Source organism: Trachurus trachurus (genome assembly GCF_905171665.1).
Source record: "Trachurus trachurus genome assembly, chromosome: 12".
Taxonomy (NCBI): Eukaryota; Metazoa; Chordata; class Actinopteri; order Carangiformes; family Carangidae; genus Trachurus; species Trachurus trachurus.
In genome coordinates this window covers 27,925,346-27,950,490 of record NC_139908.1, presented here as the reverse complement: position 1 = coordinate 27,950,490, position 25,145 = coordinate 27,925,346, and the positions used below count along the sequence as shown (strand labels likewise).

The 25,145-nt window shown below is 43.5% G+C and overlaps 1 protein-coding gene across 2 annotated transcripts in view; it reads right to left on the bottom strand.

The window, feature by feature from the left end:
* Positions 1-21,605, bottom strand: part of LOC310994891 (uncharacterized protein) — a 66,161-nt gene extending 44,556 nt beyond the window's left edge. The window contains exons 1-2 of one of the 2 annotated variants that reach the window (XM_083983784.1): positions 21,365-21,605; positions 12,206-12,469 (exon numbers count right to left, since the gene is read on the bottom strand). In XM_083983784.1, the coding sequence (XP_083839910.1) occupies positions 12,206-12,469; positions 21,365-21,557 (457 nt within the window). In that variant the 5' untranslated portion in view covers positions 21,558-21,605. Of the gene's footprint in view, positions 1-10,834; positions 12,470-21,364 lie in introns of those variants that run through there. The other variant, XM_083983783.1, reaches the window with a different exon arrangement.
* Positions 21,606-25,145: the final 3,540 nt, after the last annotated feature.

Sequence of the window (25,145 nt, the reverse complement as noted above, 5' to 3'; positions counted from 1 at the left end):
ACATTTTAGCGATCAATAAAGTTTCATTGAATTGAAAGAAAGACAGAGCACTGTGTGACACCACTGAAAAACAAAGCGCTTGGTGGCCGCCCTCTAGCGTCCCACACGTAATCTAACACGCTCCATGAAGACTGAGGACTGGACAGGTCAGGACACGGCATGACGGCGAGCTAAGGTAACGTTTGCTAATGCAGCATCCGAGACCGAAGCTGTGTGTCAGTTCAGGCTGCAGCCCCTCAACTGGGACACAGCTCGAGAGTCACAGCGAGACACACAAGCACCCACTCCACCGAGCAGCAGCGGTATGAGTCCAACAGACGGACTCCAATTATGACGCCTGAAACGGTAAACACAGAGTGATCACTCTGGGTAAACACAGCTGATCGATCGATAAAAATTACCGCTGGAGTGAATTTACTTCCGTCATGAAAACAGCTTCTTGAATGTAACTCGGTCAAGACGTATCCTCAAGATTTTTTTGCAGTTCTGTTAGGTCAAGCTGCTGCTGACATCATGCAGCATGATGATGATGAGGATGATGATGGTAAAATTTTACAGATAAAAACACCTGTGTTTTAATCAGAATCAGTACAGAACTGAAATGACGGTCAGAGGGGAATTAAATCAACCTTTATTTATTGGGAGCATTGGGGGAAAAAAACGTTTTAAAGTAACAAAAAAGTTACTTTCTCAGTAACGCATGACTTTTTGGCTTAAGTAACTGAGTTACTAACTGAGTTACTTTTTTAATGAAGTATCTAGTAACTGTAACCAGTTACTATTTTTCAGTAACTAGCACAACACTGCATATCAGCAAGCTGCATTTGACTCCTCCCTGTAACCTTACTGGCCACTTTAACAATGTTAGGTTTCCGTACCAGGCAACCGCACAGAACATAAGAACAGATTCAATGAAACTTCTATAAAAGAGAGTCATCATCTCAGAACAAACATTAAAAGAATAGCCTACATTTTTCTCAGAAAATAGAGCCATTGCTGTACCTACTTTCTTTGTTGTGGAGGCAACGTGAGCGTCAAAACACAATTTATTGTCAACGACCACTCCCAAATATTTATAACTGTCCACCAGCTCAATCTCTGCACCTTTAATGCTAGTTAATGCAGGACAAGGTTTGGACTTCCTAAAACTGATCATCATGTCCTTCGTCTTAGACACATTAATTTGGAGAAAGGATTCATCACACCATGATACAAAATCATCTATGACGGGCCCATGAAGTAGCTGATCCTCTACAAGAAGACTCACAATGACAGCAAGTCGAGTTGTCAGCAAATTTAATAATGTGACTATTAGCGTAGTTGCTGCGACAATCATTAGTGTACAGTATGTTTAATAAAGGGGAGAGACAGCATCCTTGAGGAGATCCAGTGGAGGACTGCAGCTGATTTGAAAGGAGCTTGTCTTTACCCTCACATACTGGGAACGGTTTGGCAAAAAGTCTATTATCCAGCCAACAAGATTTGGTGTTCACCATTAACAAATGAGTACATTACAATATCACGGAAAAGTCAATTTCCAGTAGTTCAACCCCAACCAAGTATTGAGTGCATATAGATGGACATAGTTTTCAGAAGGCCAACATTTCTATATTAAAAATGCTTTAAAAAAAAAAATTCCTTTGCAATATTTCCATTTTGGAGATACTGATTTTTAGGTCTTCACTGAATGTTAGTCATAATTATTACTATTAAAATAAACTGAATAAATAAAGACATGGGATGTTTCATTCAGTGTGTAATGGACATATAGGCCTATATAATGTGTCAGTTTCACTTTTTGAATTGAACACATTCTACATGGCGGAGGCGACATCTTTCCACTTAGGGCTTCCTTCACCTCTGAAACGGGGCAGAGCTCCGAGGGAGACACCTGCCTGACACAGCAACGTAGGGAACCGTGCATATCCGCGGCGCACAGCTCCACGGACATCACAGCTCCACGGACATGCACGGGGAAAAGAACGGCGTCGCCGTCGCACCGACTGCGACGCCGCATGTCGCGCGTCTACATTGGAAGAGGCTGTTATCAGTATAATCAGAGACAACCATGAATGAGTTCGCCTCAGTTTCACGTGATTGTCACTGTCGGCCTGTTAGAAAAACATTTTACTGACCCCAGCTGAGACCACGAGACCCCCCCCCCCCCCCCCAAAACAAAAACTCTTCGGATCTGAACGATTCACACAAGTCACCTAATTGGTCATGAAAAAAACGAGTTTCGCTTTTAGGCGCGCTGTTTGCATCCCTGAATATTTCATTTTTGATGAGCTTCTCCAAGGTCTTCATGACTAGAGATGTCAACGCCACAGGCCTGAAATCATTTAATGTTGAGGGCTTTTTTTTATCTTTGCAACAGGGACAATAGTGGAATGTTTCCATAACTTAGGGACCCTTTGTTGCTGGAGGGATAGTGTGAAAATAAAATGAAAGATGCTGCTCAGCTGTTCAGCACAAGTTGCGAGGACATGGACACAAATGTTATCAGGTCCAGGACTCTTCCTCTTTTTATTTTGTTTCGGCCCGCCCCGCCTGCACGGGCCCCCACCCCTCCTGAAAAAAAAAAATCGACTCTGCCATCTGATTTTTAAATACCAGCGCTCACGCCGGGTACACCGGGCGAGGAAGCGCCACGAATCAGATTCACCGCGGCGTGCACCACCACCTTTACTAAACTTAAAGCAGATATCAGCTTCACGGCCGTTTCGGCTAATGCTGCGTTCAAGGCAGGCTTTTGAAACCGTAAGTTACAGCTTCAAGTCACAACTACGACTTGGTAGCGTTCCAGGTAACCCGTAGCTCGTGTTTTTACCATCCTGTTGTCTGTGAAAGTTCCCTATAACGGCCACTCGTAACTTCCGACCCGTGAACTCGTACCAGATCGAACTGGTATGACTTCACAGGAAGGACAAACACAAAGTACGAGTTTCTTTGAACGCACCATGAGTTAGCAGCCCCCGCCCTTGTCAGGCATCAATTGGTCCTCGTGCTACGTCACCACATTCACGCGCATCCCTTGGCTGCACACACAGCCCTTCATGCCGTTCTCTCTCCTCATTGGATAACACTTGTATCCCACAAGGAAAATTTTCTCCTCGGGTTACAGCAGAGCAGAGTGACGGAGAGACTCGTGTTTAGGCTGAAATACTTCATGTAAGTGATTGCTGACGGAAAATAGGACTATTTAGGACTTATATTAACAAAAACATTCCACTGATATCTGCTTTAACCAACTCCTTTCGTCATTGCCTAAGCCCAACCAAAGCATCTCCCTCACGCCGGGTTCACACCGGACGCTGAAGCGCCGCGAATAGCCGCGGAACGGAGACCGCTTCCCTTCGGCGCCCAAGTTAACAGGTTGTGTAGTTCAGATCAGACGCGACGCGCCGCGAAGCGCCGCGATTGCTCGCGCCGTGCAGTTATCGTTTCGGCGTCTGTTCTATTTTGTGCGCGAGCCGCGAGCAATCGCGTCAATCTTGGCAGGAAGTCACACATGAAACAACGAGAGAATCCGGTCAATTTACAAAATAAAACACTTTTCAAAATAAAATACAGTGATTGACAAATGCGATTAATATTTGTCAGACTCTCAACAGAGAGCGAGAGAGATGAAAACACACACACACACACAGGATAGGGAGACACGGAGTGGGCTGGCTGCAGGGAGGAGGGGGGGGGTCAAAACACACAAACAAACAGGGAAAGAGCGAGAGAGAGGCAGAGACGAGTTGTTGTCAAGTGAAGGACGACGTGAAATTAATCTTGGAAGTGGAGAAGTACAGGGAGTTGTTTGACCCACAGCACACGGTGTTATAATTATATGAAGTTATTTACTTATCCATGATGTAAAAAAACAGCTCTGAATGTGAGTAAACAACAGCTGAGGAGCAGAGGCGCTTGCGACCGCCGCGGAGAAATCAGCGTCTGGTGTGAACTTGGCGTCAGTCAGCTGTCTGCACGAGTGGCGGCTGCAGCAGGGTCTCAGTTCACTGCTCGCGGAAAAATGTCTCATGTCGGGGCTTCAATACAAGAGGGACATTACAGACGAGCAGTATGGAGGTATTTAGATGTTTTTTGGTGTGTCTTTTTGGACGAAGAAAAGTAAGCCCCATTCACAACCATCATATGGACAAATACTGCTGCACGGACCAGGACTCTGAAAATTCTCCCAGCCCTTATGCCTGGTACACACATAAAGATTTTCTAAATCTCAACCGATTTTTTTATCTGTGAGAGACCCCACACATGAAGATAAAAAATCTGTGATTGAACAGTTTTGATCGTATTGTGTGTGGTGTGCTGCAATATTCCAAACATAGCACACCACACACATTAAGATTTTTCAGAATCTAGACCCTCCGGTCAGAAAACTCAGAAAGAGATCCGTATTGTTGTAGCTACTCTTTCGGGTCTATTTCCGGAATTGGACAATGAGAGCAACGTTATTTTTTTTTATGAAAGCGGGACACTTCAGCCTTTACAAAAATCCCATCGGTGTGTCTGTTGCTCCGGACGCCGGGCAGTCAAGCGGCTGTCCAATTGATAGCTTTCAGTGACGTCACTTCCCAGGGCCCTGGCGGTCAAAAGCAACATTCCAAAGTGGCCCCGCAATGGACTTTCTATGGACAAACAACCGAGTAATGACTTAAATCATCTGCCAGCGGCCGAGAAAGAAAGATATAAAAACAACTTTGAAGTTTTGGGCACTTGTGGCCCATATTCAACACCAGCTGCTGTATACCAGCTGTTTAAAATGACCAGTTCCCTGCCGAAGCTCGAGTTGGGCGATGTTTACATTTACCTGGCGGAGAATCCATCATCCTCCACCGCTTGCAACCAATATTTCCGGTGTTATGGCTCAACTGGTGTCTGATTAAAAGCCCCATTTTGTAGTTTTTTGATCTTAAAATAATGTTTCTGAACTCATTGAAGTGGTAGAAATGTAGGCTACCTGTAACTTTCATGTGCGGGAACACCGTCCTGGTACCGCAGCTCCGCTGAGCTCCACAGCTGAGCTCCACAGTCTGAGCTCCAGCCCACTGAGCCCAGGCTCCCTGCTCCTCTCACCCACAAACCAGAGCCCTTAGCTGGGCTGCACGGTGACCAGCTTCCCCCCCCTTCCCCCCGGAGCTTTGCTACGCACCGCTACCGACGGCAACGATGACGGCGGTCCGACAGCAGCGGGACCGGCGGCGATGGTAACCCGGCGGGACCGCCGCCACCGGACACGGCAACAGCACCGCCCGCGGCATCAGCGACACGGTAACGAGGGTCGGGACCGACCGCGGCGCGGCGAGGAGGATGACCGGTATTGTTTAGCGTATTTTCAGAGTGTTCGTGTTAGTTCGTAACTTTAACATGACAGGCTTTGTCATACTGTGCAGTGTTGTGCAGAGTGAGAGAAGTGTGGCGCTGACTGTCCGTAGATTGGCGAAACAGGTTCACTCACAGACGCATATTGGCTGCAGTAACATGTGAACTGCGGCTTGATTTGTGAATTTGTGACAAATCTGCGGACGGAAGTGCAGCACAGCTGTTGTTCGGTACGGTAACCAGTTAAATCAGACACCAGTTGGGCCATAACACCGGTATTTTTGAAGCAGCAGGGAGCAGTGTGTGTTTTTCTGCCTTGTCCTAAGCCGCAGACAGCGGGGAAGTGGATTGTTTTGACCGCCAGGGGGGCGTTCCATACGGGCCGTGACGTCACATGAAAGCTATCAATAGGGAGCCGTGCGCTGTCACATGACGGGCTGTGAGCGGCGTCACATGATCGTTTAAACATGGTTGCTCTATTGCCGGCTGTTGCTGGCTATGATCGCTACCGTCTTTGCTATCAGCTATCAGGAAATCTCCCGTGTATGCATGAATGTCTGTGTGAACCTCATGTAATGCCAGGGCTGCACCATGGCTCTCTGTGGGATTGCCGGTGTTGTGTCGAGAAGTGGTTGCCGCGAGCAGCATGCAGAGCTCGGCAAGCAGGCGCTTCTCCGCACGGCGGCACAACACCGGCTTTCCACACACAAGATGACTTTTGATTGAAACGGCCACGGTTGTCGGGGCCGATAATCGTAAATATTGAACATGAGCCGTGTTTCCACTGCAGGAACTTCGGGGTAATTTTACGGGGCCAGCCCCGTAGGTGCGTGTTTCCACTGCAGGAATCTCCCCCACAGGGCCATTTACAGGAACTTTTACGGGGGCCAACGGAGTACCTACTCCAGGGTAGGTACTCCGTTCGGCCCTGAAAAGCTCCTGGGTGGGGCTCGAGGTTAACACGGCACTGATTGGCTAAAGCTAGAGCAGGCTCTGACGCTACCAGAAAGCACCAAAACAACCGGCATCTTTAAAAGGGGGAGCAGAAGGGGAGCATTAGCCTAGCAGACACCGCTGTAAACAACAAGAAAACAGCAGGAAGATGTACACAAATGGACCGACGGTGAGGTGCAGACATTGATTGCAGTCTACAGCACCGAGGAGATTCAGAGGGTTTGAGTCATCGCGGCGAAATGAAAATATCAGCGCACCTCGACACACTGGGGATCCATCACGCCACAAAACAATGCCGTGAAAAGTAAAAAAAAAAAAAAAAAAAAAAAAAAAACTCAAGCAGTATTACAGTCAGCCGCCATGTGCACAAACACACAAACCAGAAACGCGGCTACCGCCTCAGCTCCTTCCATCCTTCTTTGTTGTTGTTATGATTTTTGTGCATGTGCTTGTGACCTGCCTGGGTGACGTCACGGTCGAAACTGTCGCACAACGATTAAGCGGCGATCGAAACTCATGACGTCGCCGCGGGGTCCGACTCTGCAGTGGAGACACGGCCACTGAGAGGGCCGAGAGAGAGGACGGTTCCTGTAGAAGTTCCTACCCCCTCCCTTTACCAGGAACTCCTGCAGTGGAAACACGGCTATGTTTAATATTTACGATTATCGGCGCCGAACGTTTCCCGAGGCGATTGTTGTGAGAATTTTGACTCTTAACACACCACACACTACAAGATAATCTTATAAGATAATCTTAAAACCTTAGGATAATCAGCCGATTTTTGTCTTTGGTGGAAGGGGGAAAATCGGGGCAAAATCAGCCCGATTATCTTTATGTGTGTGGCAGGCTTTACTGTACGTTCACACCAAAAGCTTCCAAAGCGTCAAAACCGCCGGATGTCAATTCATTTTCAATGAGAGCCCGGCGACACTGAGCGTCCAAAGCGTCAACAGGCGTTGCCGCGCTTCCAAAGCGTCCAAAGCGTCACCAGATGAGAAGTTGAGCCAGGTTTAACTTTAGGGTAATTAGCTATGACGCGGTTAAGCGGCAACCGGCGGCAGCCTGTCAGAATAGAGATGTCCGTTGGCTGCCTTTTTTTTCTTTTTTTTGTATTTCGGCTTCCCAATGACCAGTGCGATCGAACTTTGACGTCAGTCACCTGACGAGCGGCCAAAGCGGCTGAAAATATTTGCAGTTTTGGGAGCTGTCTTGTCTGACGCCCACCCTCGAGCGTTTTTGACGCTTTGGAAGCTTTTGGTGTGAACGTACAGTTAGTCGACATGAGGGTATAGATAATGAGTGAAATTTGAATTTTGGGTGAACTATCCCTTTAAGGGTATGAAAGTAGCTTTTTTCATGAGCTGTCATACTGTCCTGACCTTTTGTATGAATTAATCTAAACCCAGTTTGATTCACTGTTTTGTTGACTATCAAATGACATGGTCAGCATGTCAGGTCAGCAGCAGCCAATTGAACCATGAGAGACGCAAATAATTCCCAAGATAACTTCCTATAATTAAATATTCATTTCGGACATGTTAGTTAAAACAGACTTTATCACACATCATCTCAGTTTAAGTAATACAGCAACATGGCTGACAGGGAAAGCAGGAGAAGGAAAAGCCTCTCTAGTCCTGCCCCCGTAGACCTGGCTTTATGTCAAGAAGCTACTACCGATGGAAATTAGCCAAATATGGCGCAGCCATCTTTTTATTTCTTTGAATAATTAATGTCACTGCACGCTTTCCATGGATTTAGAAGTGAATCACCAACCGGTTTTGTCGAGAACGACTCGAGGCTGCAGGAGAACATCCAGCAGGTTCCTCTGCCGCTCGATCTCCTGTCTGAAGCCCGAAGCCTCCGCCTCGTAGCCGGCTACGACTCTGTCCACGGCCGCTAAGATTTCCTGGGAGACGGCGGTGAGTCTCTCGGTAACGAATCCTCTCAGAAACTCCACCTCAGACATTTTACTATAACTCTTTGTTGTTCCTGGAGGAGAGCCGAACCGTTTCCTGCTGCTGGACTCCCTTCCCGTTTGGGCACGTCACGCGCACAGATCCACCAGTCGGCAACAAAGAGAACGCCCACAAAACGTCACTTCCGGTAAGAGCAGGAGGGGGAGGTGGAGGGGTATTCTGGAAAATGATTACAGACATCTTGCCAGAAAGAATATGAAAAAGGACAGGACCAGAACAAATGACAAAGATCCTCTCCAGATTATGTGCAGAATGAGCAGTCCACATCCTTTTTGTAGGCTATGTAGAAATAACTTCCAGGGATAAAACCAGTGAATCATTGTAAAAGACACGTCTTTAATCTTATTTATAATCAGATATTTAGAGGGAAGGCACCAGATTTTTTTTCCAGTTCAAGTCTGGAGTGAAGCTATTCTAGTAAGAGATAACATTTGGAATAGAGATTATGTCCTTTTGAAATAAAGCATCTATATTACAGTTGGGAATACCATACTTATTTAGAAGTTCAGAGTAAGACATTAAAACAGAATTGAAAAGCTGCTTGACTAAATAGATTCCATGGTCAAACCAGTTTTCCAGAAATAAAGATTTATGTTTACATAATAAGGTATGTCTCTGTTGTTATTTCATATGTAGTATCTGGGAGGTGAGAAATTGTGCCTATAAAGTCCAAGGAAGAAGCAGTTGTTTATGGAAATTAGACAGCTTTAAGGGGATTTTTTCAATGTTATAGGTAAAATAAATACTTTTAGTTAAAAAATAAATCACCATTATTTCCATGCTGTCCAGATGCAATTTATGTATTACAGATTTTTGTTTAGATAAGAATTTCTGACATTTTGACAATTTTTGAAGTCTGCTTTATCAACTGCTGCCCGGACAGTGACTCCCTGAGTCTGTTTGAGAAGCCACACACCTGGAGGTATTATTGGGGAAAAATGTTTGAGCAACTGTAACGGTAGAATTTGTGCTTGTGTACAGTGATTTTTATGTGTGTCAGAATGAGTTGTGTACTTGTAGATTTTTTTCTCTCTCCACAAATAAAACACAACACACAACACATTATTTACTGCACTGTAACACTGACAAATGAGGTGGACTCACCATGTGTAAGTTGCGTCAAGAGCCACTGCCACACACTACTGTGTTTTGAATTTGACTGCAGCAACGGTTTGGGCCACATTCTTACATACAGCTCCTTTAAACATTAAACCCAAAACTTCAGAAAAAAATTGTATTCCAATTTAACTCATTGAGTGCCGCGCTCCTTTCCAAAGTTTTAGTCAAGTGTACCGGCAATTTAGACCATTTTTGACGATTTTTGTAGAGCCACAGTATGTGTTGGTGGCAATAATATAGAAAGGTGAAACTTTATGCTTCAAAGGGCAACAAACCGTTTGTTTCTACGTGCCTGCGTTCCTGAAAAATCTCAAGCTAAACATGGCTGGGTTTCATCAAAATCCCTCCTTTTTTTCTAGAAAAGGAGATAGAGCGTCTTTTATGAAAGGTGCTCTGTTTGTGCCTGTCGCTCTTCTGACACTTGCATTTCTGGATCAAAGGGCTCATGTAAGATAAATATATACAACAATTGTTGTTCTATTCACAAAACCACCATCGGGGGAGGGGGGGGCGCCACTAAACAACAATAACACAGACGCATCGTGCCGTGTCACAGCCTCTCGCCGCGGAATGTGATGGTCTCTCGGCCAAAGCAGGTCGGGAACACCAGCCCCACCGGTGGTCTCGGTCCTTCTGTGGTACGGGTCGGTGGTGCCGGCCTGCTTTGGCCGAGAGACCATCACATTTTATCGCGGGAGGACACGGTGTTGCTCCAGATGAAGACCGGGCGGGACTGTCGGCTGAGAGCTTCTTGTTTCGGCTCCGAGCTGCTGGAGCAGAGCAGCTGCTGCATCCACATGCATAACTCGGTTTGCAAAAGCCGAGTTATGATAAAAACTTCCAGATCGTGAGCTGTCATGAGTTTTTGATCGTCATCTATTTCAGTTCTGCTCGTCGTAGAGTCCCCAAATTTACACATAAAGGTGTGTTAAAGTGTCTATTTTCATAATTTAAAAAAAAAGAAGCAAAAAACGTAAAATCTCGTTTTTGGCACTGCATGGGAACGAAAAACTAGAAATTACGTGGTTGGCACTCAATGAGTTAAAATAAATCAGTTTCTTTAGTAAAAAAAAAGAAGAAAAAAAAAGATGTTTCCACCAAGTTCAACTATAGCAGAAAGTGATTTTTTACAGAATTTTCAACAATTTGATAAAAACAATAACAATGGTTCTTGTGTTAGGCAAGGCAAAGCAGGGCAAGGCATCTTTATTTATATAGCGCATTTCATACCAAGGCAACTCAATGTGCCTTACATAAAGACAAAACATTTTTTTAAAAAGAGAAGCATAAAACAGAATAAAAACAAACACTAAAAACAGAGTTAAAAGCAAGAGCAAATAAAAGTAAAATAAAAGAAAATAGATACATTTTAAAGTTCTTAAAAAGAGCTCAGCTATTAGCACGTGAAAAGAGAAATGTTTTTAACCTGGATTTAAAAGTGCTTACAAGTTGGGGCTGATTTGAATTTAATTAGAATTAAGTGTTATAGTTCAGCTCAAACAACAACTCTGCAGCCTCACTTACTGCTCTCATTTATTTGTAGCATTAATTTCATGAACAATCCATTTCATACAATTTTAAAATCATGAACTTTAACAAAAATATTTTACATGTGAAATTCATTTTCACGATGTCTTGAGCCTGTTACAGTTCAATAACTGCAGCCTCACACACACTGCTGCTGCCTTCAGTGAGTTTACACACACTCCTAAATGGTTTCTTCCTGTGTGTGGAGTCTCAAGTGATTATTAAAACTCACTCGGTGTCTAAAATGTTCCCCACAGGAAATTATTTCTCTCCTGTATGGATTTTCATGTGTTCTTTAAGATTCTGTCTTTGACTAAATTTTTTACCACAGGTAGCACAGTCAAATGGTTTCTCTCCTGTATGTACTCTGATGTGCTGTGTAAGTTTCCCTCTTTGAATAAATTTTTTACCACAGGTAGCACATTCAAATGGTTTATCTCCTGTATGGACTTTCATGTGCTCTGTAAGATTCCCTTTGTAACGATATTGTTTACCACAGGTAGCACAGTCAAATGGTTTCTCTCCTGTATGGACTTTCATGTGTTCTTTAAGATGACCTCTTTGACTAAATAGTTTACCACATGTAGGACAGGGAAATGGTTTCTCTCCTGTATGGATTTTCATGTGGTCTTTAAGAATGTTTCTGTGACTAAATTGTTTACCACAGGTAGCACAGTCAAATGGTTTCTCTCCTGTATGGATCCTCATGTGCTCTGTAAGACTCCCTCTTTGACTAAATTGTTTACCACAGGTAGGACAGGGAAATGGTTTCTCTCCTGTATGGACTCTCATGTGCTGTGTAAGTCTCCTTTTCTGACTAAATTGTTTACCACAGGTAGCACAGTCAAATGGTTTCTCTCCTGTATGGACTTTCGTGTGCTCTGTAAGACTCCCTCTGTGACTAAATTGTTTACCACAGGTAGCACAGTCAAATGGTTTCTCTCCTGTATGGACTTTCATGTGTTGTTGAAGATGAACTCTTTGACTAAATTGTTTACCACAGGTAGCACAGTCAAATGGTTTCTCTCCTGTATGGATCCTCATGTGCATCTTCAAACCCATGGTTCTACTAAATGTTTTCCCACACTTTGAGCAGCAGCGAGACTTCTTACCAGTGTTACATTCTTCATCACTTACATGAACAGCTTCACTGTTCAAACTGGACTCAGGTACTCTGGTTTCTCTCCAGTAATCATCACTGTCTTCAGTCTCAGTGGACGTCTCTGGGACCTCATCATCTGTATCTGGTTGAAGATCTTCATGTTGATCTGAGTTCCTGGCTGGTTCAGATCCTCCACATTCGTCTCCATCAGCCTCTATCTGTTCAGCTGAGCTGCTGGATGGAGGCTCTGCCTCAGTTTGTCTTTGATGAGGTTGTAGGGACTGAGGTTTCTCCTCCTCATCTTCACTCTTTACATGAACAGAAGTGAGGGGGAACTCTGGAGTGGTTGATAGTTCCTCCTTTTCTTCTTTAACATGTAGAATCTCTGGGTTCTCCTGATCCAGACTAGAGGTCAACTCAGGTGGATCCTCTGCTTCAATCTTCAACAGGTGCTGATCACCTGCAGAAACAATGAAACACATCATGAACAACAGTGTCTTCATACTGTCACTCATAACTGCTGTCTCTAGGAAATTATTGGTGGAAATTTTTCATATCGTGCATCACTAATATAATGGTACTTATTTTTAGTTAGTATTTAGATTTGATTATTCTGAATCAACTTATTTGATTTCTTTATGATTAGATCTCTGTTAGTATTCTGTTATTTGTTTAAGATGTGTTTTATTGTTTATTATTTGTGTTTTTGTTTCTTTTTGGCACGTTAGGGGGCACCTGAGATTATATACCGTAGGTAGACTTACGGTAAGTGTCCAGCATGCACCTGGGTGGGCAAATGGGTTTTTACCGGAGCATGAGAGGCACAGAGGAATTTCCTTATTTGCTCACTTTTCTGGTGCATGGTGCAGCAGTGGCCCTTTAAATTTTATGATCTGAAATTGGATTTGGAACTTTTCTTTTGTTTTTTTTGACAAATGGCTACTACAATACCATTGCTACTCTTTTGTAGAACTTGTGGAGTGTGTCCAACATGTCTGGTTGTAAGGTTAGCAGCAGGGTCAAAAACTAACTTTTGTTTTTTTTTACCAGCCAGGCAGATATTTTACCAGCCAACTAAAAATTGCGTTTACAGTGGGTACGTAAAGTATTCAGACCCCTTTAAATTTTTCACTCTTTGTTTCATTGCAGCCATTTGCTAAAATCAAAAAAGTTCATTTTATTTCTCATTAATGTACACTCAGCACCCCATCTTGACAGAAAAAAACAGAAATGTAGAAATGTTTGCAAATTTATTAAAAAAGAAAAACTGAAATATCACATGGTCTTAAGTATTCAGACCCCTTTAAATGTTTCACTCTTTATTTCATTGCAGCCATTTGCTAAAATCAAAAAAGTTCATTTTATTTCTAATGTACACTCAGCACCCCATCTTGACAGAAAAAAACAGAAATGTATTAAAAAAGAAAAACTGAAATATCACATGGTCATAAGTAACCCTTTGCTGTGACACTCATATTTAACTTGCATGCTGTCCATTTCTTCTGATCCTCCTTGAGATGGTTCTACTCCTTCATTGGAGGTTACAAAAAAATGTTTTGCAGCACTCAAGGTTCCTAAGAGCACAGTGGCCTCCATAATCCTTAAATGGAAGAAGTTTGGGACGACCAGAACTCTTCCTAGACCTGGCCGTCCAGCCAAACTGAGCAACCGTGGGAGAAGAGCCTTGGTGAGAGAGGTAAAGAAGAACCCAAAGATCACTGTGGCTGAGCTCCAGAGATGCAGTGGGGAGATGGGAGAAAGTTCCACAAAGTCAACTATCACTGCAGCCCTCCACCAGTCGGGGCTTTATGGCAGAGTGGCCCGACGGAAGCCTCTCCTCAGTGCAAGACATATGAAAGCCCGCATAGAGTTTGCCAAAAAACACATGAAGGACTCCCAGACTATGAGAAATAGGATTCTCTGGTCTGATGAGACGAAGATTGAACTTTTTGGCATTAATTCTAAGCGGTATGTGTGGAGAAAACCAGGCACTGCTCATCACCTGTCCAATACAAAGGGCTGCAGTGATAGTTGACTTTGTGGAACTTTCTCCCATCTCCCCACTGCATCTCTGGGGCTCAGCCACAGTGATCTTTGGGTTCTTCTTTACCTCTCTCACCAAGGCTCTTCTCCCACGATTGCTCAGTTTGGCTGGACGGCCAGGTGTAGGAAGAGTTCTGGTCGTCCCAAACTTCTTCCATTTAAGGATTATGGAGGCCACTGTGCTCTTAGGAACCTTGAGTGCTGCAGAACTTTTTTTGTAACCTCCAATGAAGGAGTAGAACCATCTCAAGGAGGATCAGAAGAAATGGACAGCATGCGAGTTAAATATGAGTGTCACAGCAAAGGGTTACTTATGACCATGAGATATTTCAGTTTTTCTTTTTTAATAAATTTGCAAAAAAATCTACATTTCTGTTTTTTTCTGTCAAGATGGGGTGCTGAGTGTACATTAATGAGAAATAAAATGAACTTTTTTGATTTTAGCAAATGGCTGCAATGAAACAAAGAGTGAAAAATTTAAAGGGGTCTGAATACTTTCCGTACCCACTGTAAGTGCTGTATATTGCTATCAGTATTATTTAACGTGTCATGTGGGTCTTATGCGATTCTCAATCAATATTTTAGTAGTAGCCTATGCACTAATACTAGTAATTAGGGGTGGGCAAAGCATCTGGTATTTGTATTTGTTGAGGGGGGGGGAAGTATTTCTATTTGTATTTGTGTTCGAGTAAAATTCAAAGTAGGTGTAAAAATCCAGTTTTTTTTAGATACACTTCTAATTCTAATCCCACCACCACCTGCTGAACAGACAGAATATAAACAAATGAACTATCATTACTTCAAAAATCTCTCTCTCTCTTACAGTTGTTTAGGATTGTGTGTGGTGTTTTTAATCATATTTTTTTAGAGAATAATAATTAGTTAAAAAAATATTTTTATCAGTAATTTTTTACTAGACATTTAAGGCGACCCCATCTGAATTCCAGGCGACCCCACATGGGGTCCTGATCCCAAGGTTGAAAAACATTGCTCTACTGTCTTTCCTGTCTGCTCTCAGAGTGTGTTTGTGTGTGTGTGTGGGGGGGGGGGGGGGGGGGGGGGGGGGGGGGCGGTAATGTAGTGTTGATTCTCTCTCTCTCACACACACACACACGTGCGCACACAAACAAACAGGCGCGCGCGCACACATGTTCTCAGCGGTGAGGTCCGACCAGAGTGATTGACATGTGTCCAACCAACCCAATCAGACGCGCGGGTTCAGAGTCCGGACCGAGAATAAAAAATTGGACCGCGCTGGTCCGTGCTTCAGCACCCGTGTGTCGGGCCGCGTCTGGTTTTAATTAAAGCAGATATCAGCTTCACGGCCGTTTCGGCTAATGCTGCGTTCAAGGCAGGCTTTTGAAACCGTAAGTTACAGCTTCAAGTCACAACTACGACTTGGTAGCGTTCCAGGTAACCCGTAGCTCGTGTTTTTACCATCCTGTTGTCTGTGAAAGTTCCCTATAACGGCCACTCGTAACTTCCGACCCGTGAACTCGTACCAGATCGAACTGGTATGACTTCACAGGAAGGAAAAACACAAAGTACGAGTTTCTTTGAACGCACCATGAGTTAGCAGCCCCCGCCCTTGTCAGGCATCAATTGGTCCTCGTGCTACGTCACCACATTCACGCGCATCCCTTGGCTGCACACACAGCCCTTCATGCCGTTCTCTCTCCTCATTGGATAACACTTGTATCCCACAAGGAAAATTTTCTCCTCGGGTTACAGCAGAGCAGAGTGACGGAGAGACTCGTGTTTAGGCTGAAATACTTCATGTAAGTGATTGCTGACGGAAAATAGGACTATTTAGGACTTATATTAACAAAAACATTCCACTGATATCTGCTTTAATACGGGGATAAACAGTCAGCGTCGCGGTCACCGGTGCTGATCACTGCCCTATAAGCAATGAGAGCATTTTTTTCACAACACAGACGGGTATGACAGCAACATCTCCACCTCGACGCTGTGAATGACGGCGTCAGGGACGTGCACATGACTATAGAGGGGCAGGGGCTCAACATCAGAAAAGGGCAGTATCTACAATTTTTTCAGGCCTTAATATCAAAATAAATAAATTAAAATAAATTACAGTTACTATTTAGTCGGTAGAGAAAGCCTGCACGCCTTCGGGACTGCAGTCAACATGCTGGACCAATTTCCCAACTTCCCGAAACAGTCATTACTTCTGAACTGGTAGGCTAAGGCTAATATGGTATTGGGTGCTGTTATGCCCCAGCTAGGGGTCTCTGAGGAGCAACATGAATACGAGACCCTCTTCCCAGAACTCAAAACAGCCACCAGGATTCAAATGGTAAATAACCCATAATTTATTGGTGTACAAAATAGATAAGGTAAATATAAGTAAATAAGAGGACTTCAGGGTGGACCCAGGCCAACATAACAAACAAAAGGGGAATCTAACTCAAAGTGGCAAACTGACCTGCAAAGAAAAGAAAAGGAAAGATCAACTGCCCTCCCTGGCTAACCACAAAACATGAGAAAACTGATAACTGAAATGGCGGTCCACCCCTACAAAAGAACAACACAACTAAAAGTGGCTGGTTGGGTTGAGGAAAGGAGTCTTCTGCCGTGCTCTGCCCCACGCCGACTGCTCAGCTGGAGTTTAAATGCCAAGCCCCCAGACCCACGCGCCAATCCCCGACCAGGCTGAGGACCAGGCACCAATCGCTCGGGAGTGGGAGGAATTGGAGGCTAACAAGCACCACCTGGGATGAGAGACAGAGACAACACACCACATACACACCTGCACACATTTAACAGATAACGACGGCAGTCGTAACAGGTGCACATTAACATGGCTTGCAGAAAAAAAAATCATGTGAGTGCAAGTGCAAAATAGAAGTAGGCTAATCCTACAGGCTACAACACAAAACCAAGAAATGACTGTGACTGCTACTGTGCATATTTCAGAACAGCAACAATATTTACAACAGCAAAGTCACAATTACCAGTAACTCAATATCTGGAAACAAATTCAAATAGTCAGTGAAATCAAGCTGAGTGAGTGATTCCTCCTGTTGCTGTTGTTGTTCACTACATTCAGGTGATGTTAGACAGAGGACGGGGTGGGGCTTAACTCTTAACAAGCAGTTAGCTAAACAAACACAAATGGGAGCTTTTCTGAAATATGACAAAGCCTCTTGGACACATTTGTGTACATTGTTTTTCCTCTCTTGATTTCTTATCGGCTCGGTTCAGTTTTTGCCAGTAGAAAAACGTGAGAGTGGCGAGTAGTCTTAAAAATTTACCAGCCAGAGACAAAATCTACCCGTAATTGGCGAGTGGCGAGTGTTAGTTTTGGACCCTGGTTAGCAGTGGTTAAATCCTGAATTGCAATACTCCAATCATACAATTTACAACTATTCCTAAACTTTAAAGAGACCCCAAGGAGCTTGCTTTTGGTTATAAAAGAGTCTCATATTAATGTGAATGAATCTACGTTACCCACAACTTGTTAGGGTCAGTTTTCGACAGGACAGGACTATAAATTCAAATAAAAAAGAAAAATTGTTAACTTTCAAGTCAATAATAGCTACGTCAATTTAAGTTAACTTAAGTAAAAGACCCTCTTAGATTTTGTGAATTCCTGTAGTACAATTGTTGACAGCCACATAAAAATTAAAACATAAATGTAGTAGCCTACAACATGTCTAACTGCCTTTTCCCAATCAGCATTGTCTTACAAAATCGGTGAATAGGACAGGCTCCCAGAGCATTAAGCTTATAAACATCTCTGATTACCACTGTTTAACTCATTATGGCTAGAAACTGGATTCTCAGGATGCCAAGTAGCCTACTCATTTTAATGTAACAATTGCCGATGAGAACCGGTGTCGAAAAGGGAAAAAGGAGGAAAAAAAAAAAATCAATCACAGACTTTCATGATCGATTACCATGGCAACGAACGAAGCTTCGAATTTTTTGGGTCAGCCCTACAGTGTGGGAACACTTTAAACTCAGTGATGATAAAACCAACCAATCTCGTTCTGTGTTAAAAAATGTGTCCGCCAATATTTTATTGTTTATTTAGGCTGAAATGTTAATGGTTCCTTTATTGAAGTGTGCGCTGCCATTATAAGAAAAATGTTTAGCCTATTAACGGGACAATTTAATTCCGTGGCATTCCCTCTTTCTTTTTTTTTGCTCTTTTAATTGCGAATGATTTGAGGACGGATCTGTGAGGAAACATATTCCACAAGCCAATGTAGCGGGTTAAAAAAAATCGATATTGCCACGGACATGTAACGATATGAAATGACAGGCTTCTAAGAGTGAGAGAGACGAGCGTCCGTGTCACCATGTCGCACAGAACATAAGAACAGATTCAATGAAACTTCTATAAAAGAGAGTCATCATCTCAGAACAAACATTAAAGGTACGATATGTAAGAATGTGGCCAAAATTGTTGCTGCAGTCAAATTCAAAACACAGCAGCGCGTTGTCCCCCCTCCCCTACCCACCAGACTCCAGGTTGCCAGACAGCGACGCGCTAACCTCCGCTCTGCTCACTCAGTCAGTCTCAAAGCAGAGTAAAAAGCTAAATATTCATCAACAACCTCACTGTTTTATTGCTCTGACTCAGTAACTACGAGCGGAGTTCACGTCACTCAGGTGATCTGCAAGTTTTGTTACATTCACCGCTCCGACGCTGTGTCTGCAGCGCTGACACACACACACACACGCACAGACACGCACACACAGACACACACACACTGTAACCACGCATCTACCGGAGCCGTAGTGCGTGTTAATCACGCCGTAGATGAGCCAACATATGAGACGTCTTACCACAGAATAAACGACGCGAGCCGCTCCGGTTCTCCTCCACTTTCTGATGTCGGATCATAAAACATGAGGACCGGAGACAGGCGACCTGACCGGGACAGACTCCTCTCATGAACCACTCCACACGTTCACAATCACTTCATTTACCATCGGCTCCATTTCGCCACATTTCCTCCCTCTTTTCTAACTTTCACTCTGTAATTCTTCCCTTTAGCTTTAGCTTCAGCAGCAGCTCAAACTAACTAGGCTACATGCTCACAACAGCAAGCTGTGTAGCCTATTAAACGACAGAGCGACAAGCCGCTTATTTCTACCGTGTGATATCAAGCAAATATTACCAATAACCGATAATAGAACACAATCTTTTTTTTTCATGATCTCGTTTTATCTCCCAGCCGTATTTGCAGCTCAGTGGAAGCTAACTGGCAACCCGGAGGCTGAAATGCCACAGACGCTGTGACAGGGAGAAAGCGCTGGGTGGCGACACAAGCCAACCATAGAAATTCAAAACATAAACATGATTTGCGGTCCGCAAAACATTTTTTTTAATGCAAATATCTTGGCTGTAGGATTGTTGTTGGTGAGTTCAGTATGTTATATGAACATTATTCCTGAGTCTCTATTACATATTAGGACGATTTTACAGCCAGTTGCTTTAGATTTCTTACATACTGTACCTTTAAAGCAGAAGTAAGCGATCCGGTCGTTTTGGCTAATGCTGCGTTCCAGGCAGGCTTTTGAAACCGTAAATTACAGCTTCAAGTCACAACTTACGACTTTGTAGCGTTCCAGGCAACCCACTCGTGTTTTTCCGACCTGTTTTACCGGTGAAAGTCACTATAACGGCCACTCGTAACTTCCGACCCGTGAACTCGTACCAGATCGAACTGGTACGACTTCACAGGTCGGAAAAACACAAGTTACGGGTTGCCTTGAACGCACCATAACAGTCCTCATCCCTACGTCACCACATTCACGGCGTCCCTTGGCTGCACACACAGCCCTGCATGCCGTTCCCTCTCCTCATTGGATAAAAACTGTAGGATACGAGAAATGTTTTCTCCTCGGCTCAGAGCAGAGTGACTGACAGACCCGTGTTTCAGACCAAACACTCTATGTAAGTGATTGCTGTCGGAAGATATAACTATTTAAGACTTATATTAACAAAAATATCACTTACTTCTACAGAATACATTTTTCTCAGAAAATAGAGCCGTTGCTGTACCTACTTTCTTTGTTGTGGAGGCAACGTGAGCATCAAAACACAATTTATTGTCAACGACCACTCCCAAATATTTATAACTGTCCACCAGCTCAATCTCTGCACCTTTAATGCTAGTTGATGCAGGACATGGTTTAGACCAGTGGTTCTCAACCTTTTTGGGGTCCGGGACCCCCTGCATATTTTTGATTGACCCTGAGTGATATAGGGTCGATCAAGAGAGACACAGGCCGAAGGCAGTGGGACACAACACCGGGGGAGAAGCAGGTCCGTGCGTGCAGCTGTGCGCCACGGACATGCACGGAAAAACAACCGCGCACCGCTACGGCTTTTGAGTTGGGAGCGTGCATGACGCGCGTCTACATTGAATGGGTTTGAGCGTGCGCAAAACACGCTTCATCTCAATGGCCCCTCATGCATGATGCACAGTGCACACACACATTAAGCATTAATCATGAGCCTAAATTATTCTTAACCTTGGCAAAGTGTGAAGTATTTTAATAACTGTATGTTTTGTTAACTGATATGAAATAGGACTATGTCCTGAGTGTGATGTGTGAGAGGGTGTATATGCATATGTGTATGGATGTTTAGAATGCTATGTAAATTGATATTTCTTATCTTTCTATTGTTCTTATTCACCTGCCCAGGGACTACGGATGGAAAGTAGCTAGTAAGCTAAATCCGGTACAAGGCATCTCGTCTCATCTCGAGACTAATGTTATTTTGTACATTGTCCCTGATACAAATAAACTTATTAAACTTAAACTTAAACTCATGATGAACAGAACAGCCAATTATATTAAACCATGATGAGAGACGCTTAAGATGAACAAAATAATTCCCAAGGTAACTTCCTATAATTAAATATGTATTTATTTAATTTATTTATTCATTTCGGACATGTTAGTTCTTTAACTAACATGTCCTTAAACTGAGATGTTGTGTGATAAAGTCTGTTTTACTTTATCACACATAAAGTCTGTTTTAAAACAGACTTTATCACACATCATCTCAGTTTAAGTAATACAGCAACATGGCTGACAGGGAAAGCAGGAGAAGGAAAAGCCTCTCTAGTCCTGCCCCCGTAGACCTGGCTTTATGTCAAGAAGCTACTACCGATGGAAATTAGCCAAATATGGCGCAGCCATCTTTTTATTTCTTTGAATAATTAATGTCACTACACGCTGTCCTGCTATAGACTAAATAATCTAAAGTGAAACTAAACTCTGCAAACCACAACTTTGAGGTCCATGGATTTAAATGTGAATCACCAACCGGTTTTGTTGAGAACGACTCGAGGCTGCAGGAGAACATCCAGCAGGTTCCTCTGCCGCTCGATCTCCTGTCTGAAGCCCGAAGCCTCCGCCTCGTAGTCGGCTACGACTCTGTCCACGGCCGCTAAGATTTCCTGGGAGACGGCGGTGAGTCTCTGGGTAACGATATCTCTCAGAAACTCGACCTCAGACATTTTACTCAAAAGTCTTTGTTGTTCCTGGAGGAGAGCCGATCCGTTTCCTGCTGCTGGACTCTCTTCCCGTTTGGGCACGTCACGTGCACAGATCTAGAGCACTGGAAAAGAGAGTAACGACACCACCATTGACTCCCGTGGTAAGGGTTTTGCGCCCCGAGTGGCAGGATATGGGTATTGCAAAAGCGCCCAGAAAACTCATTCACTCCAATGTATGTGTGTTGCCCACTTGCTTGTAAATTGATGAAAACGGCCGTGTTTTTGTTGTCTTGGTCATATCAAATTATACTTATAATTTGTTTATTACAAAATGTAGATTGAAACATTAATGTAGACAACTATTTTTTTACTCGCCTGTGTTCATATTTATCTGTAAAGGGTCCTCAATGATGCTATTAACGTGGGTGATCTATAAATGTCCTTAAATTATTGAAAATACCACACTTGCTCATTCACCAACAATGCAGAGATGTCATTTCTTGGGCGCTTTTGCAATACCCACATTCCGCCATCAGGAGGCGCTTCCATTGAACCAATGCGTGTCGTTACTCTCTTTTCCAGTGCTCTAACGTGCACAGATCCATATGGCGCAGATCACGCTTGGGTTCGAGGCAGTGTGAGTGCAACTGGCACTATAGTGTGAGTGCGCCCTAAGACATTAAAACACCATTAGAATTGAAAAGCTGCTTGACTAAATAGATTCCATGGTCAAACCAGTTTTCCAAAAATAAAGATTTCTGTTTGTATAATAAGGTATGTCTCTGTTATTCCAGATGTAGTATCTGTGAGGTGAGAAATTGTGCCTATAAATTTAAGTCCAAGGAAGAAGTAGTTGTTTTTGGAAATTAGACAGCTTTAAGGGGATTTTTTCAATGTTAGATATAGTTACAAAGTAAAATAAACACTTTTAGTTAAAAACAAATCATCAACATTTCCATGCTGTCTAGATGCAATTTATGTATTAACAGATTTTTGTTTAGATAACAGAATTTCTGAAATTTTGACCATTTTTGAAATCTGCCCAAAAAGTGACTCCCTGAGTCTGTTTGAGAAGCCACACACCTGGAGGTATTACTGGGGGAAAATGTTTGAGCATCTGTAACGGTAGAATTTGTGCTTGTGTACAGTGATTTTTATGTGTGTAAGCATGAGTTGTGTACTTGTACAGTGATTTGTATGTACAGTATGAGTTGTGTACTACTTGTACAGTGATTTGTAAGTGTGTCAGAACGAGTTGTGTACTTGTAGATTTTTTTCTCTCTCCACAAATAAAACACAACACTTACAGCCTGTTGACACTGCACGCGGAACCGAAGCGGAGTGGAGGCAGTTTCAGATAGGCGCACATGTTAACCGGTCTGCCTGGTCGCACATCACCCGCTCTGGAGCGCAGTGCGCATGCCTGCAGCGCTTCAGATCGGTTCAGTTCTATTTTTCACGCGAGCTGGAGAGACCAGATCGTACCAGACAGGAAGTCGGGCACAGAAAAGGCGAGAGAATACGGTCAATTTTCAAAATGAAATAAATAAAATGATGATTAATTAAGTTGTTGCTTGTCCGTCTATAGCCTAAATATTTGTCAGTTGGGTCTGCACACGAGACACACACACACACACACACACACGCATGTTTAAAATGACATGTATGTGTGGAAAACCGAGTGAATACGAGTATGGGCGACTGCAGTCGATGTCTGACGGGCGCGGAGAGAGGAGGAGAAGTACGCTCCCAGTGCGACCACCCAAGTGCCCGAGAAGGCACACGCAGTGCACACACGCAGCTTCCGTGTGCAGTGCGACCAAGGGGTTACACATGCACAAATTCGTAATCACAGGTGCACAAATACTATTATACAAGTCACAGATTAAAAAACAGGCCTGCACACACTTTTTCTCCAATTGTTTCAGTATATTTGGTGCAAAATATATTTGTGCACCTGTATCAAACAATGTGAAGTTGTGGACAAAATTTGAATTTGTGCAAAAAAAAAAAAAGTTCAATGTACTTAAAAAATAATTTCTCAATATGTTTATTTAAAACACAAATACAAATCGATAATTACAACTGCTTGAATCTTCCCCACGAGTCACAAATACTGTTTCCTTCAACTACAAATCACGCCTCCACTGGGATATTTGGTGAAAAGCTATCTGTGCAAGGATTTTTCCCTTTTCATGTTTAATAAATTCCATAATACAAGTTTAACAAAAAACAAATAGGGAGGTCAAGGTTGGTCAAGGTGCGAGGTAAATTAAAAGTTCAGTCCAAGTCAGTTAAGGTCCAGTTTGCACACTTGATGAACAAAAAGCGGATGCTATCCAAAGCACTTCAGATCAGCTGGCAGGAGCTAGTTAATGTCAATGCTAGCACTGCAGGTTAGCCATGTTAACTTAGTTAAAGCAGAAGTAAGCGATCCGGTCATTTTGGCTAATGCTGCGTTCCAGGTAGGCTTTTGAAACCGTAAATTACAGCTTCAAGTCACATCTTACGACTTTGTAGCGTTTCAGGCAACCCACTCGTGTTTTTCCGACCTGTTTTACCTGTGAAAGTCACTATAACGGCCACTCGTAACTTCCGACCCGTGAACTCGTACCAGATTGAACTGGTATGACTTCACAGGTCGGAAAAACACGAGTTACGAGTTTCCTTGAACGCACCATAACAGTCCTCGTCCCTACGTCACCACATTCACGGCGTCCCTTGGCTGCACACACAGCCCTGCATGCCGTTCTCTCTCCTCATTGGATAAAAACTGTAGGATACGATAAATGTTTTCTCCTCGGCTCAGAGCAGAGCAGAGTGACTGAGAGACCCGTGTTTCGGTCCAAACACTCTATGTAAGTGATTGCTGTCGGAAGATATAACTATTTAAGACTTATATTAACACAAATATATCACTTACTTCTGCTTTAACTCTGTTGTGAGAGGTGGCGTAACGTTACATTGTCAATCTTTAGCGACTGTTTTTATATATTTCTCCGCCTCATCAACTGAGGTTAGGTGTAGCCTACCTCCCTCCTTGGTCTTGATGGTGAGTCTCGCCGGGAAGCGCAGGGCTGGCTTCAGGCCAAGTTTATAGACCTTTTCAGAGAGTATAAACAAAGACAGGTGTGGCTCATTAGAAAACGCTCTGGTACACTAAATGGAATGGAGCCTTAATTAGTATTTTATGTTTATAGTTTGTTTATACTCTCTGAAAAGGTCTATATAGCGCCGACATCACGTTGCTATAAACTTTGTGTTCATCCAGTATTTCTGTCGGGTAATCCTCGTAGATGACAATGGGATAATGTTGGTACCAGAGCTTCCCTCTTTTGATCCATGCGGCCCTGATTATCTTCTCCTTTGAATGGAAGTCATGCAGTCGGATCAGGTCTGGGCTGCTCACCTGGCAGAGGTTTGGCTCTTTGGACTTGGTGGCATCTGTCACACTCCGGGGGGGCATTCAGGATCTCACCGAAGAGCTCTTTCAGCATCTTGGGGAAGAAGAGTGGGTCGGAATTCTCCACCGATTCTGGAAGGCCCACGATTATTAGCACACGTCTCTGTTAGCTTTGCGCAGGTAGCTTCCAGTGCTTGTATATGGGT